This window comes from Grampus griseus (genome assembly GCF_964374135.1).
Source record: "Grampus griseus genome assembly, chromosome: 2".
NCBI lineage: Eukaryota > Metazoa > Chordata > Mammalia > Artiodactyla > Delphinidae > Grampus > Grampus griseus.
In genome coordinates, this window is record NC_139018.1 from 119,177,615 (window position 1) to 119,193,153 (window position 15,539).

A 15,539-nucleotide genomic window follows, 5' to 3' on the forward strand; every position below is an offset into this window, starting at 1 on the left:
CTTACTGGCCCAGGCTTTCATGTGGGAGAAATAAGCTTCTGTTTTGTTTTAGTCACTGCTATTCTGAGTCTCTCTTACTCACAGTGGATCCTACTTATAAAAGACATACATTGAGACCCAGAGAGAGAGCCTGGACTCTGGATTACGGGGCCCCATGAGCTCCCAGCCAGTGGCAGCCCCTCAGGGACAGAGCCAAGAGCAGAGCCTGTGCAGATGGGGGAAGCTGAACAGCTAAGGGAACACTGGTGGGCGTCAGGGGTCCTGGGCTTCCCTCCTGACTCAGAGCTGGTTTCCTGTGTGACCCTCATCCCTCTTGGCTTCAGTTTCCCCATGTGTGAAATGAGAGGAATGGACTAGATGATCTCCCAGTGCCTTTCCTGCGTGGGCCTTACAAAGCTGGACCTGATCACAGCTCAGTTTGATGAGGACTCTGGATTAGGGGCTCCCTGGCAAGATGTCAAACCCCACAGGGTTCACAGGATGGGACATGGGGCTGGGGACCAGGGAGAGGGTACCCCGATAAGGGGATGAGAGACCCCAGAGACCATCCTTCCTGCCTCGAACGCACCCCTTTCAGGCCACTCACCATCGATGACCCTCTTCACCCGCCAGATCCGGAGCATGATGATGAGGCTGATGGCATCCCAGGGGCTCCTGGGCCCATTAGCCACAGTGGACGCCACCATCGGGGCCAAGGACAGGATGATCACAGCCCCATCAAACACCTGTGAGAGGAGGTGGATTTCAGTGCCCTGGGCCAACTTCCTGAATGTCCTGGAACCAGAGACCAGGTCACGCAAAGCAGCTGGTGCTGGCCAGTGATCCCCTGCACCCCCCTCAGAAGTTCACCCCCATCCCTGGCTGCCTCTCGTGACCCTCCTTAGTCTTTAGGGACCTCCCACCCCAGATGTGCCCCTGAGCACTCTCTCTCCTCCAAGTGACCTCAGCCCATCGCCAGCCTTGGTTCGGACGGCCTTGGGCTGTTCCAAGCTTCTTTTGCAAGCATACGTCTCCAGCATCTTGTCCCTTCTCGGGGTGGGGTTTGCATCCCATGTCGCAGGTTTCCTGCGCTGGCCTCACTGAATCCCTCACTGGCAGTGGAGGCTGAAGGCAAGCCCCTTACCCCTGGGAAGCAACAGCCTAGAGCCCACATCTCATCTGCATCTGGTGCTGAGTCTCTAACCCTGCATGGAGGCAAAGCTCGGAGAGAAGGGGACCCAGCCTGCGCTTCAGCTCTGGGCCTTGACCTTCCATCTGCCTGTTCCAGCCTGGCCTGGTCTGAGATTTCCACAGGCCAGGCCCCTATGTCTGCTCCCAGCATTTGGCCCAAAGAGGCTAAAAAGTGTGTGTGGTGAGGAATGGGGTGGTGAGGAAGGAGTGGGCAGCAGACCCTGACAGCCTTGCCTTGTCCTGTGCACACCAAACTCTGGGGGTCAGCCAGCCTCCCCCGCACCTCATCTCCACCCACCACACGCCACCTGCTTTTATACAAAACAAAGCAACCGGTTTGCTCTGCAGAAACCCAGGCTGAGAAACACTTTTATGGTTCCCCCACTCAGCTCTCTGATCATGGGGCCATTTTAGAGTGGATTTGTTTTAGAACACGTTTCAAAAGCTTTCCAAAATGATTCAAGAATAACTTTTTATGGCATGGACATATAGACACCACCAAATGTAAAACCGATAGCTAGTGGGAAGCAGCTGCATAGCACAGGGAGATCAGCTCCGTGGCTCGTGACCACCTAGAGGGGTGGGATAGGGAGGGTGGGAGGGAGACACAAGAGGGAGGGGATATGGGGATATATGTATATGTGTAGCTGATTCACTTTGTTATAAAGCAGAAACTAACACACCATTGTAAAGCAATTATACTCCAATAAAGATGTTAAAAAAAAAAAGAATAACTTGTTAAATTTTGCAGAAAGTCAAGGAGATTTTTTAGACCATTCCTTTGCTGGAAACTTTCTCAGTTCACCCCCCTCCCCACCCACCCAAAGGCACAGCTGAACAGACTCCTGTGTCCAGTGTGGGAAGGAGATGGCCTTTGTTGATGGCTCCCACCCTGGGATGGATGGGACAGTGACATTTCCTGGCTTCCAGGATGGTTGGCTTGGGGGGTGCAGATGGACATTGGTCTTTACCTCTATTTTGTTTTCAATGTAATCCCAGATCCCGAGCACCACTATCCGAAGAACAGTCTGAGAGGAAGTGAGAAAAGAGGTTATGGTTATTGTTCTCCCTCCCCCCTCCTCCCGGCAGAGAGGATTCCAGAGCTCGGAATCAAGGGCTCTGCTTCCTGTTCACTAATGGGAGAAGTCTTCACCATCCCCTAAGTGTTTCTCAGCCCACGCGCTCTCTCCACCCCCGCTTTGAGTGCCCTAGCTCAGGTCTGCGTCACCGCCTGCGCCAGCCCCTGGCTAAGCACCTTCAATGCTCCCATTACATACACATACACTCTGAATCCTTGGAATGATACGCAGGACCCTGCCTCCTTCTCCAGTCACCTGTTGCACTCCTGTCATGTCACAAACCACTTGCAAATCAACAAACATGCAAGCTCTTTCTCCTTTGCCTTGTCTTTGCAAGTGGCTTTGACTCCCCCATTGACTTCCCCCTCACCCCCAATCTCTCTTCTCTCCTTATACAATAATTGGAATTTCAGCATGGCCACCCAGATAAAGACTACATTTCCCAGCCTTCCTTGCATCTGTAGTGGCCATGTGACCAAGTTCTGGCCAATGGCTTATAAGGAGAGAAGCTCTGTGTACCACCTCCTGGTTGTGACCTTTAAGGGATTAGGTTCGTCCTCCTATTTCCCTCTTCCCAAAGACTAGAATGTGGGTGTGTAGGTGTGGTGGGGAGGTGTCTTCAGTTAGGGAGGGCTGGCAACAAGCATGCTGGGCCCCCACCAGCCCCAAGCCACCACGTAAGCCTTAACTGCTGACCCCACCTTGTTTAATTAAGTCCATGTGTTTTTGGTTTTCTTGTTATAGCATCTTGGCCTGTGTGCTAACCAGCAGGGCCTTTTCCCCTTCCTCTTCTTGGAAAGGCCTTCTCCTTCTGGCCACGGCTCAAATGTCACCTTCATGAAGCTTTTCTACCCTCCCAGGCTTGGTGCCTCTTTCCTGGGTGTTCCTATAGGCCTTGGACCATCAATCACCACCCTCCCTCCCTTGGACTTTATCTTACTTTGTGGTGACTATCTGCCTGATCCCCCAATTCAGGCTCAGGAGACACTGTCTGATTTCTCTCCTTTACCCCTAATCCCTGGCATAGAGTGACACTGAGTGATTACAAGTTGTGAATGAATGAACAAATGCATGCATGTCCGATTCCTTAAAGCCCTCAGGAACTCACTCCAATGCCTCCGCCTTCTGTAGCGGTTTCCTCACCAAGAGTACATCTTTCTCCAAAGAAGATACTTAAAAGCTGGTCTCATATGACCCTGGTACAATTGTCGTAGACCCTTCCTTGAACCAAGATGAGAAGTTCACAGTAATTCACACCAGGTGAGGTCCCTGCTCCCACATGCCTATAGTACAAGGCCAGCCATCTGAATGTGGCAAAGCTGTAGAAAGCCTAGGGATCTCTACCCACACTTAAGCCACAAAAAGGCTTGCCTGCTAAAATTTACCTCTTCCCCATAAAGGACTATCCTGAAGAGATGAGAAGGAGGGATGCTGGTGGCGGCCAGCTCTGTCACCATGTTTGATAACACACAGGGACATGTGGCAGCCTGATGCCCATTCCACGTGGCTTCCCAATCTCTCGCTTAACTGCACCACAGCTGCGAGTGGGTGCAGAGAGATCTGGGTTGGAGTCCAATATCTTGAGGTCACAGCTCAGTAATCAGCTGGTTGTGTGGCCTTCGGCAAGTCAAATAACCTCTCTGGGCCTCAGTTTCCCCTTCTGCTAGAGAGATGAGTTAGAAGATACAAATCTTCCAATTCATTATGAGACTAACATTTGCCATCTGGTACATATCAGTAGGTTGCAGATCCTGGGCCAACCCTCCTCACACATGATTCTCATTTTACTGAAGGGGAAGCTGAAGCTCAGAGAGGTTAAGGAAGCTGCCCAAGGTCACTCAGGCGTCGGGAGGTGAGTCGGCCTTTGGACCCAGAGGTGTTGGACTCTGTGTAAGGTACTCAAGCTGCCTAAGAACGCCAGATACTGTCCTCGTTTCTTTTGCTGCTGTTCACTCCCTCGAACTGTGCCGACTTTGAAACTCAGTATTTGTCTCCTCTGAAATGATACACCAGCCACATCCACCTCAAAATCCAAGTTCTGGGGCTCCCACAGCCAAAAGTCCAGGCTAGCACAGAGAGGAACAGGGCCTGGTCCGGATGTGATACCCCCTTCTCCCCGCCCTGCTATTGCTTCGTCTTTGGAAATTGTGGTCAAATACACAAACATGAATTATACCATCTTAACCATTTCTAAAAGTGAACCGCGGCATTACGCACATTCACACTGTTGCGCAATTATCACAACCAACCACCTCCAGAACTTTTTCATCACCGCAAACTGAAACTCTGTGCCCATTAACCATCAACTCCCCCTTCTCACAGCCCCTGGCAACCACCATCTACTTTCCATCTCTATGAATTTGACTCCTCTAGGTTACCTCATTTAAAAGGAATCATCCTGCTTTATAAACAAAGCAGCATTTACTAAAAAGTCAGTGTGGGTATGAGGAAGGGAGCTGGCCAGGCTGAAACTCAGCCAGGAACCCCAGAGAGGGGAGGAGCAGACAGCAGACAGCACCGGCGGGGCCTCTGTGCTCTAGGAAGGGATGGAGGTTGCGTGGGCTTATGGGTCAAGGTGGTACCAGGTAGGCAAGTGGAACAGCGGGAGTACTGGCCACCTATTTGCCTTCCCTCTTTGCTGGCCCATCCACAGGGGACCCACCCTGTGAGGGAGACTTTCCTTCCTAGCCCAGCCCATGGAAACAGAACAGCCAAAAGGCAGCTGTGGAGATGGCTTGGGAAACAGCTCCTGGGCCAGCCTCCCGCTGTAGATGGGAAATGGCCTGGAACTGGCTGTTCCGAGTCAGGGTCAAAGGTGGAATGAGAACCCAGCTCTGAAACACTCCACCCAGGGGTTTTTCCCCTGCAGCATCCTTTGCTGTCCGTGGAGGTAGGGACCTGGCCATGCTGCCCTGCCGCGTCACGGCCCCCAGCACGGGTCTCACCCAGACTGACTAACCCATTGTTGGCCTGTGTGTCTCCATGTGCAGGCAAGGACCCCCTGCTTTAGCAACATCTGGAGATTTTGTTTAAAATGGAGATTCCTGGGCTCTCATGAAGATCCAGGATGTCAGGATCTCTGGGTGCAGGGCCCAGAAATATGCCTTTTTTTTTTTAACAAACTCCCCTGGAGTACCCAACAGAACGGCAGGGATGTGTAAGGTGACAATGCCCTGGGTAAACCCAGGGAGACCACATGCCCAGATGCAAGAAGGAGAAAGAGAGTTAGATCAGGAGTCAAAGGTCAGATCCCCCTTTTGGGCTCTGACTATCCCTTACTAACCATGGGACATTGGCCGAAGCCCTCAGTCAGCCTGCAGGAAGGCAGAACTAGTGACCCCGTGCTGCCTGCCTCAGCTAGCCAGCTGCTACAAAGCTCCGTTGGAAAGAGCTTTGTTAACAGAACTGCAGGAGGACACTAAGGAGGGGTTATTTTTATCACCCACCCCCACCCCAGGGCCCGCGGCCTTGAAATCCTGCGCCTAAGATTTGCAAAGGGCTTTGAGGGGGGTGGGACTGAGGGACCTGGACCCTCAGCTCCAGCTGCCTCTGTCCCACCTGGGACTAAGGGTTTTCAGGCTCCTTCATTCCAGTCTCACCTTCCAGAGATGAGGATGCTCTGACAATCAAGAAAGGCCAGAGTCTTGGCAAAATCTCCAGGATGGCACCATCTATTATTTACTATAATCCAAGCTCTCGTGCCATTTTACAGATGCACAAACTGAGGCTGAGAGGGGCAGGTAAACCTTCTGGTCCCCAGGCCCCTCTTCCTTCCCACCCCAGAGGCCTCATCTTTTCCCTCGGCAAGCCCCGCTCTCAGGAGGGACTCCCCTCATTTCTCCCAAGGGAAGGGGCTCAGGCTTCAGGCAGCACGAGGGGAGGATGGGAAGTCCTGACCCTCTGCATCTGCTCCAGGCCCTGCCTCGCTCAGGTGGCAGCAAGGACTCCTGGCCTCCTGCCGCCTGAGGCCTGAGCCCCTCCCCTTAGGGGAATCGGCCTCTTTCCCTGGGATGAGGCCTGATGAGTTTCCTAGGGTTTAGGAACCCTGGGAGATGCAGGCAGAAACACCTGCTCGTCTATCAGACGCCTTTGAGCAAATTTTTCAAAGGCACCCCTTCCCCAAGCAGAGGGAGATCCCCTGGCTCACTGCCTGCTGAGCAGAGTGGGGGCTGGCACCCTTGCTCCCTGCAGAGCCATCCCCAAAGCCGGGCCCGCCAGCCGGGGAAAAGGGAGCAGCACACATCTCGCCCTGAGCTCGTGCCCCTGGAAGGCTGCAGCCGGTGGCGTTGGGGAGCGGGGTGCTGCACGGCTTAGGGGAACAGCCTGGCCTGAGCAAGACAAACGATGGGCAGCAGGCCGCTGGGGGCTGACCCCTGGTACTTCCTCAAGAAGCAGATGTACCCTTGGGCAAGTTTTGGCTGCCAAGATGGCTACAGGCTCCCTCCTCTGCAAGCCCCCGGTTAAACTAGAGAAGCAAAGGAAGACATGGAGTCCGGGATCCAGCTACAAGGAGAACTTAGGAAATGTGAGGAACGTTTGTGGGGGCTAAAAGCAGTCTTGAACTGGTTTGCAAAAGAAAGGTTTGCTGGATGACATGCACAGGTTGAGGGGTGATTGCAGGCAGCACAAGGGTGCCCCCTGGGGTTAGGCGTTGATAAAACAGGAGTAGAGCCAGCAGCCACCCCTTCCCTCCTTCACCCTCAAGTCTTCCAAATCTGTGCGGAAGAGGATGGTGAATGGAGACTGCCTCCTCCCTAGGGGTCTAAAGATGACCCCCTTCCGAGAGGCAGCAGCTGATATCTCCAGGGACCTGGGCTCCCAGGCACACTGGCTGCACTGTCTCCCGCCATGCTGGGTTCATTTTGGCAGGAGGTTCCCGGCTACCTTAAAAGAATGGGTTCAAGACCCACAGGGTAGAGCACGGTGGTGACAACATGACCAAACGGCAGTGAATTAAGCACTGACATGCCCTGGCTGTGTGCTCACTGTGCAGGGGGCACCGTGCTAGGCTTGGGTGACGAAGAGAGAAACTGGAACCCACGTGATGTGCAAGGTTTGTCCCAGAACTCCCTCTGGGCATAGGAACATCTCCACTTCCTCCACCCTGTAACATCTCTCACTGACCCCACGTTCTCCCAAGTTTCTGAAGAGATGCCTCCACTAAACCCACTGCAGTCTGATGCCAGCACCCAACATTCCAGGAAAACTGATCGCCCCTGGTTACCAATGACCCCTCAGCAGCTTCAGGTGTGCTGCCGGCTTCCTTGTTCCAGAAGGCCTCCTTTTGTTTCCAGGATCCCACACCCTCTGGGTTCTCCTCCCACCTCCCTGGCTCCACTTTCTCAGTCAGCTTTCCATCCCAGAATTGTTTCCTGGGGCTCCATTTCTTCTCCTCTCACGCTCCCTTATCCCCGGACAATTGCACCCTTGGCTTCAACTCGCACCCGACACCCTGAAGCCCCACCCAGTCCACGACTCCAGCTGAGACCTCCTCCTGCAGCAGTTCCCAGGCTTAGCACAGGGCATCCCCACCCCCTCTTAGGAGGCCAGCCTCCCCCAGAAGTCATGCTCACCCTCACTCTCGCTCGCACGTGCCCCCTCCCCCAGGATGGCCGGTCCCCAAGTCCTGCAGAGTTTAGCTCCTTCAACTCTGTCCAGCTTGTCCCTTCCTCCGTCCCACCTCCACTGCTCTGGGTCAAACCTTTAACCTCTTACAGCTAAATGGCACCTCCTAAATAGTCTCCAAATTCCAGTCTCCCCCCACCTCCGACCGCTGCTGCTTACCAGCTGCCAGAGGGATTTCTCTAAAAGTCCAACTTCATCACCCGCTTCTCCTGCCTGGAGCCTCCTCCCCACTGCCTTCAAAACAAGACCCCCACTCCTGAGCAAGACATGGAGGGCATTTCATGACCTGGCCTGGTCCCCAGGACATCTCTCACCATTCCCTGCTGTAGTCAACAACCAGGCATGCTGTGGTCACTCATGCTGTCCCTTGTCTGCTCTGTGACTGCTGCCAGAAGGTCCTCTATCCCCACCGTGCACCTAGCACCTCACACATCCGCAAGCAACCTGCTTTCCCTCTGAGGTCTCCTACTGACTGCAGCAGGAGACTTAAGCTCCATTTCCGGTTCTCTCATTACACACGTCCCCTTGGCGGCTTCCCAGTAGACCGCAAACACCTGAGCTGGGCCTTCACCTTGATTATCAGGGCAGAATCCTCACGCCCAGTACCACCTACAGCACCTGGCAAGGAGTCACTCAAAAATGTGGGCTGAATGAATAAATTAACAAGAGCTTCCATTTATCAAGTCCTTCCTCTGTGCCAGGCTCTGTATTAGGAGCTAGGAGGTTAATTTTACGTGTCAATTTGGCTGGGCCGCAGGGTGCCCAGATATCTGGCCAGACCTCATTTGGGGTGTGTCTGGGAGGGTGTTTCGGATGAGATTAGCATTTGAACTGGAAGAATGAGTAAAAGCTGATTGCCCTCCCCAACGTGAACGGGCCTCACCCTATCCAATCCACCTGATAAAACCAAAAGGCAGAGGGAGGAAGGATTTGTTCTCTCTGCTTGACTGTCTTTGAATTGGGACATTGCAGATTCCGACGTGCACTGAGATGCGCATCATCAGCTCTCCTGGGCCTCCAGCTTTTGCCCCCTACAGATCTGGGGCATTTCTTGACCTCCATCACCACGTGAACCAAGAAGTTGTAAATCTCTCTTATTACATAAATATACACATCTAGGTTATATTTGTTGGTTTTGTTTCTCTGGAAAACCTAGACTAATAGAGGGACTTTATACACATTATTTCGTTTCTCACAAAATCCCTGTAAGATGGATATTTTTAACCTCCTCTTACAGACGAGGAAGGCTGATGCTCAGACAAGCTAAGTGACCTCCCCAGGACCAGAGAGCTGGCAGGAGGCTGAACCAGGAGGCTCAGAGCCTGGGCCTGACCTTCCCTCTATGCCACTGGCCCACATGAATGAACTGCCGCCTGGGTGGGAGGACACGCCACGACAGCCAGAAACAGCCAGAAGTGGTGCGAGGCGAGGGCGGAAGGGAGGACTCTGGGCAGAAGAGGAGCAGGGGGTGGCGTCACACGGGCTCAAGGGTCACTGCTCTTAAACCCAAACTGAGTCACGCTGAGATGGGGTGAGTCTGCAGGGCTGTTGCTGTTTATAACAGCAGAAAACGGGGAGAAATCCCACAAGTCCAAGATGAGGGTTAATCTGGGGACATCGTACAATGGCTGCAGCCACTGTATGGCAGGGGATTGCCAAAATGTTAGGATTTGACAAAGCTGGATTGTGGGAACACATGTGTGCATTAAATGGTTCACTATGTTTTTGATGTGTTTCAACTATTTGCTAATTAAAAAAACAAACACTAGGTAGAATCCCAAGCATGTGGTTGTAAAACTATGTACATGAAAAGACATTTACAAAATATTCATAGACAAAAAGTGCGTTCCAGAATATCAGGTCCACTATAACCCCGTTTTTCTTAAGGAAAAAGTGTGTACGTACACACTTGCGCATTGAAAAAGGCTCACTGGGTGTAAGCCAAGTTAATAGTACTTGTCTGTGGGCGATGAGAATGTCCAGTGACTTGGTCACTGTTGACGTAAACCAAGTTAATAGTGGTTGTCTGTGGGTGATGAGAATGTCCAGTGACTTGGTCACTGTCGACGTAAACCAAGTTAATAGTGCTTGTCTGTGGGTGATGAGAATGTCCAGTGACTTGGTCACTGTTGACATAAACCAAGTGAATAGTGGTTGTCTGTGGGCGATTTGTTTTTTCTCGTTTTGTCTTGTCTGTATTTTCTACAATGGGCAGAATTATCTTTGTAAACATGAGGATTATTGTTATACATCAGGGTGATGAGACGGAACCTTGTGCTTATCTAGAGGAGTCACCAGGGACCCAAACTTTGGGTTGTCTGTGTGGTGGCCTCTCAGCTCCTTCTGAATGTCACCCTGACAGCCCGGCATGAGGTCTTGGTCTGTGTCTGAGGCCAAGGGTCACTGAGAATGTGCTTCTTCCCTACTAGGTCCCTCCTCCAGGAGGTAGAAGTATTAGCCCAGCTCTCCCCACTTGCACGGATCAGTTGTTGCTGAGAATGTGGTGTTAAGTGGAATGTTCTGGACCTGGGATTATTTCTAGAATCTCAGAGCTGGAGGGAGGACCTTAAAGGTTACGTTGCATGGCCCAACCACCTTCCAATGATTTTTCATCCCTTGTCTGGTAGCCCAATGAGCTGGTCATCTAGCCTGAGCTTGCAGACTTCCACCAGCGGTGAGCTTGACATTGTCTAAAGCAGTACATTCCAACTTGTTTAGAAAATTCATCTCTATATACAACTTTCATGCTCCCTAAGATCATTGTCAAGGTCATGGCAAATGAAAACAAGATTTTGAAAAAGAATTTCTCACATGTTTAATTTATTCATGCCTTCATTGGTGGGTGTCAGATGCCCAGCCCTACTCCAGGTGATGGGGGAGACAGAAGACTATACAGGCATACCTTGGAGATATTGCACGTTCAGTTCCAGACCACCTCAATAAAGCGAATATTGAGTATGGTAGCTCCTCAGAAAACTAAAAATAGAGTTGCCATATGATCAAGCAATCCCACTCCTGGGCATGTATCCAGACAAAACTATAATGCGAAAAGACACATGCACCCCTACGTTCACAGCAGCACTATTCACAACAGCCAAGACATGGAAGCAACCTAAATGTCCATCAACAGATGAATGGATGAAGAAGATGTGGTACACGTATACAGTGGAATATTACTCGGCCATAAAAAAAGAATGAAATAATGCCATTTTCAGCAACGTGGATGGACCTAGAGATTATCATACTAAGCGAAGTCAGAAAGAGAAAGACTAATACCATATGATATCACTTACATGTGGAATCTAAAATACAACACAAATGAACATATCTAGGAAACAGAAACAGATTCACAGACATAGAGGACAGACTTGTGGTTGCCAAGGGGGAGATGGGTGGGGAGGGAAGGATTGGGAGATTGGGATTAGCAGATGCAAACTATTATATATAGGATGGATTAACAACAAGGTTCTATTGTATAGCACAGGGAACTATATTCAATATCCTATGATAGGGGACTTCCCTGGTGGTGCAGTGGTTGAGAATCCGCCTGCCAATGCAGGGGATACGGGTTCGAGCCCTGGTCTGGGAAGATCCCACATGCCACAGAGCAACTAAGCCCGTGCACCACAACTACTGAGCCTGTGCTCCAGAGCCCGTGGGCCACAACTACAGAGCCCGCGTGCCTAGAGCCTGTGCTCCACAACGAGAGAAGCCACTGCAACGAGAAGCCCGTGCACCACAACGAAGAGTAGCCCCCGCTCGCCGCAACTAGAGAAAGCCCACGCACAGCAACGAAGACCCAACACAGCCAAAAATAAATAGACAAGTAAATAAATACATTTATTTTAAAAAATCCTATAATTGGGGCTTCCCTGGTGGCGCAGTGGTTGAGAGTCCGCCTGCCGATGCAGGGGACACGGGTTCGTGCCCCGGTCCGGGAAGATCCCACGTGCCGCGGAGCGGCTGGGCCCGTGAGCCATGGCCGCTGAGCCTGTGCGTCCAGAGCCTGCGCTCCGCAACGGGAGAGGCCACAACAGTGAGAGGCCCGCGAACCGAAAAAAAAAAAAAATTCCTATGATAAACCATAATGGAAAAGAATATTAAAAAGTATATATATGTATAACTGAATCACTTTGCTGTATAGCAGAAATTAACAAAACACTGTAAATCAACTATACTTCAATAAATTAAAAATATATTTTTAAAAGTGAATATTGCAATAAAGCAAGTCAGGAATTTTTTGATTTCCAGTGCATATAAAAGTTATGTTTACACTACACTGTAGTCTATTAAGTGTGCAATAGCATTATGTCTAAAGAAATAACGTATATACCTTGGTTAAAACATACTTATTGCTAAAAAATGCTAACCACCTGAGTCTTGAGCAAGCTGTAATCTTTTCTCTGTGGAGGATCTTGCCTCGATGTTGATGGCTGCTGACTGATCAGGGCGGTGTTTGCTGAAGGTTGGGTGACTGTGGTGATTTCTTAAAATAAGATAACAAGAAGTTCGCTGCTTGGATTGACTCTTCCTTTCACGAATGATTCCTCTGCGGCAGGCAATGCTGTCTGATTGCATTTTACCATAGTAGAACTTCTTTCAAAATTGGAGTCAATCCTCTCAAACCCTGCTGCTGCTTCATCAACTAAGTTTATGCAATATTCTAAATCCTTTGTTGTCGTTTCGGCAATCTTCACCAGCAGTAGATTCCATCTCAGGAAACCACTTTCTTTGCCCACCCATAAGAAGCAACTCCTCACCTATTAAAGTTTCATCATGAGACTGCAGTAATTCAGTCACATCTTCAGGCTCCACTTCTAAGTCTAGCTCTCTTGCTACTTCTACCACATCTGCAGTTATTTCTTCCACTGAAGTCTTGAACCCCTCAAAGTCATCCATGAGGGCTGGCGTCAACCTCTTCCAAACTCCCATTAATGCTGCTATTTTGACTTCTTCCCATGAATCATGAATGTTCCCAATGGCATCCAGAGTAGTGAATCCTTTCCAGAAGGTTTTCAATTTATTTTGCCCAAATCCATCAGAGGAATCACTATCTGTAGCAGCTAGAGCCTTACAAAATGTATTTCTCAAAGAATAAGACCAAAAAGTCAAAATTACTCCTTGATTCATGGGCTGCAGAATAGATGTTAGCAGGCATGAAAACAACATGAATCTCCTTGTACATCTCCGTCAGAGCTCCTGGGTGACCAGGCACATTGCCAGTGAGCAGTAATATGTGGAAAGAAAGTAGGTATCAACAGTGGGCTTAAAATATTCAGTAAACCATACTGTAAAGAGATGTGCTGCCATCCAGCCTTTGTTGTTCCATTTTACAGCACAGGCAGAGTAGACTTAGCATGATTCTTAAGGGCCCTAGGATTTCCAGAATGGTAAATGAGGATTGGCTTCAGCTTAAAGTCACCAGCTGCCTAAGTCCCTAACAAGAGAGTCAGCCTGTCCTTTGAAGCTTTGAAGCCAGCACTGACTTTTCCTCTCTTGCTATGAAAGTTCTAGATGGCATCTTCTTCCGGTAGAAGCCTGTTTCGTCTGCATTGAAAGTCCTTTGTTTAGCGTAGGCACCTTCATTCATGATCTTAACTAGATCTTCTGGATAACTCGCTGCCGCTTCTGCATCAGTACTTGCTGCTTCACTAGGTACTTTTACGTAATGGAGATGGCGTCTTTCCATCAACCTCATGAACCAAACTCTGCTAGCTTCCAACTTTTCTTCTGCAGCTTCCTCGCCTCTCTCAGCCTTCACAGAATTAGGGCCTTGCTTTGGAGTAGGCTTTGACTTAAGGGAATGTTGTGGCTGGTTTGATCTTCTATCCAGACCACTACAACTTTCTCCATAGCAGCAGTAAAGCTATTTCCCTTTCTCAGCCTTCGTGTGTTCACTGGAGTAGCACTTTTAATTTCCTTCAAGAAAGTTTCCTTTGTATTCGCAACTTGGCTAACTGTTTCATGCAGGAGGACTAGTTTCTGGCCTGTCTCTGCTTCTGACATGCCTTCCTCACTAAGCTTCACCATTTCTAGCTTTTGATTTAAAGTGAGAGATGTGTGACTCTTCTTTTCACTTGACCACTTAGAGGCCGTTACAGAGTTATTAACTGGCCTGATTTCAATACTGTGTCTCAGTGAATAGAGAGGCTGAGGGAAGGGAGAGAGACTGGGGAACAGCTGGTGGGTGGAGCAGTCAGAACACACAAAACATTCATCGATTAAGTTCGCCGTCTCACAAAGGATTCATCTCCAAAATTTACAAGCAGCTCATGCAGCTCAATATCAAGAAAACAAACAACCCAATTCAAAAATGGGCAGAAGACCTAAATAGACATTTCTCCAAAGAAGATATACAGATTGCCAACAAACACATGAAAGGATGCTCAACATCACTAATCATTAGAGAAATTCAAATCAAAACTACAATAAGATATCACCTCACACCAGTCAGAATGGCCATCATCAAAAAATCTAGAAACAATAAATGCTGGCGAGGGTGTGGAGAAAAGGGAACCCTCTTGCACTGTTGATGGGAATGTAAATTGATACAGCCACTATGGAGAACAGTATGGAGGTTCCTTAAAAAACTATAAATAGAACTACCATACGACCCAGCAATCCCACTACTGGATATATATCTGGAGAAAAACATGGTCTGAAAGGATACAGCACCACAAAGTTCTTTGCAGCACTGTTTACAATAGCCAAGACATGGAAGCAACCTAAATTCCATCAACAGATGAATGGATAAAGAAGATGTGGTACATATATACAATGGACTATTACTCAGCCGTTAAAAAGAATGAAATAATGCCATTTTGCAGCAACATGGATGGACCTAGAAATTGTCATACTGAGTAAAGTAAGTGAGATAGAGAAAGAGAAATATCATATGATATTGCTTATATGATACAAGTGAACTTATTTACAAAACAGAAACAGACTCACAGACTTAGAGAACGGAATTTATGGTTACCAGGGGGAAGGGATAGTTAGGGAGTTTGGGATTGACATGTACACACTGCTATGCTTAAAATGGATAACCAACAAGGACCTACTGTATAGCACAGGGAACTCTGCTCAGTATTATGTAACAACCTAAATGGTAAAAGAATTCGAAAAAGAATAGATACATGTATATGTATACCTGAATCACTTTGCTGTACACCTGAAACTACCACAACATTGTTAATCAACTATACTCCAACATAAAATAAAAAATAAATTAAAAAAAAAAGAAGCACAACCCTCTTGCCTTCCATCTGATGACTGAGGCTCACCAGGGCCCCCCTGGGAGGAGGGAGCAGGCAGGAGAGGGACCCCTCACAGATCCAGAATCTTGGGGTGGCTGCTGATGTGCACAGATGAGGGAGGCCCTGGCTCAGTTTAGTTTGGCAACGGCCCTCGCTGGCACACAGCACAGGTAACCCAGCAGGCCAGACTCCCTCGAGACCCAGCGCAGCCGGGGACAACTTTAAGAGACAGTGCCGGGGAGAACGAGGTGGCCCTAATAGCTGATGTCAAAGGAAACCTTGATCAACTGACAGGTGGATACACAAAATGTGGTCTATCCATACAATGGAATAGTATCGAGACATCAAAAGGAACAAGGCACTGATGCATGCTACAACGTGGATGAACTTGAAACTGTGCTGCATGAAA

The 15,539-nt window shown here is 49.4% G+C and overlaps 1 protein-coding gene across 1 annotated transcript in view; it reads right to left on the reverse strand.

Moving 5' to 3' along the window:
• The window catches only part of TMEM266 (transmembrane protein 266), a 144,412-nt gene that overhangs the window by 46,782 nt on the left and 82,091 nt on the right, over nucleotides 1-15,539 (reverse strand). The window contains exons 6-7 of the mRNA XM_082647313.1: nucleotides 2,142-2,198; nucleotides 587-725 (exon numbers count right to left, since the gene is read on the reverse strand). Coding sequence (XP_082503439.1) covers nucleotides 587-725; nucleotides 2,142-2,198 — 196 coding nt within the window. The remainder of the gene's footprint in view (nucleotides 1-586; nucleotides 726-2,141; nucleotides 2,199-15,539) is intronic.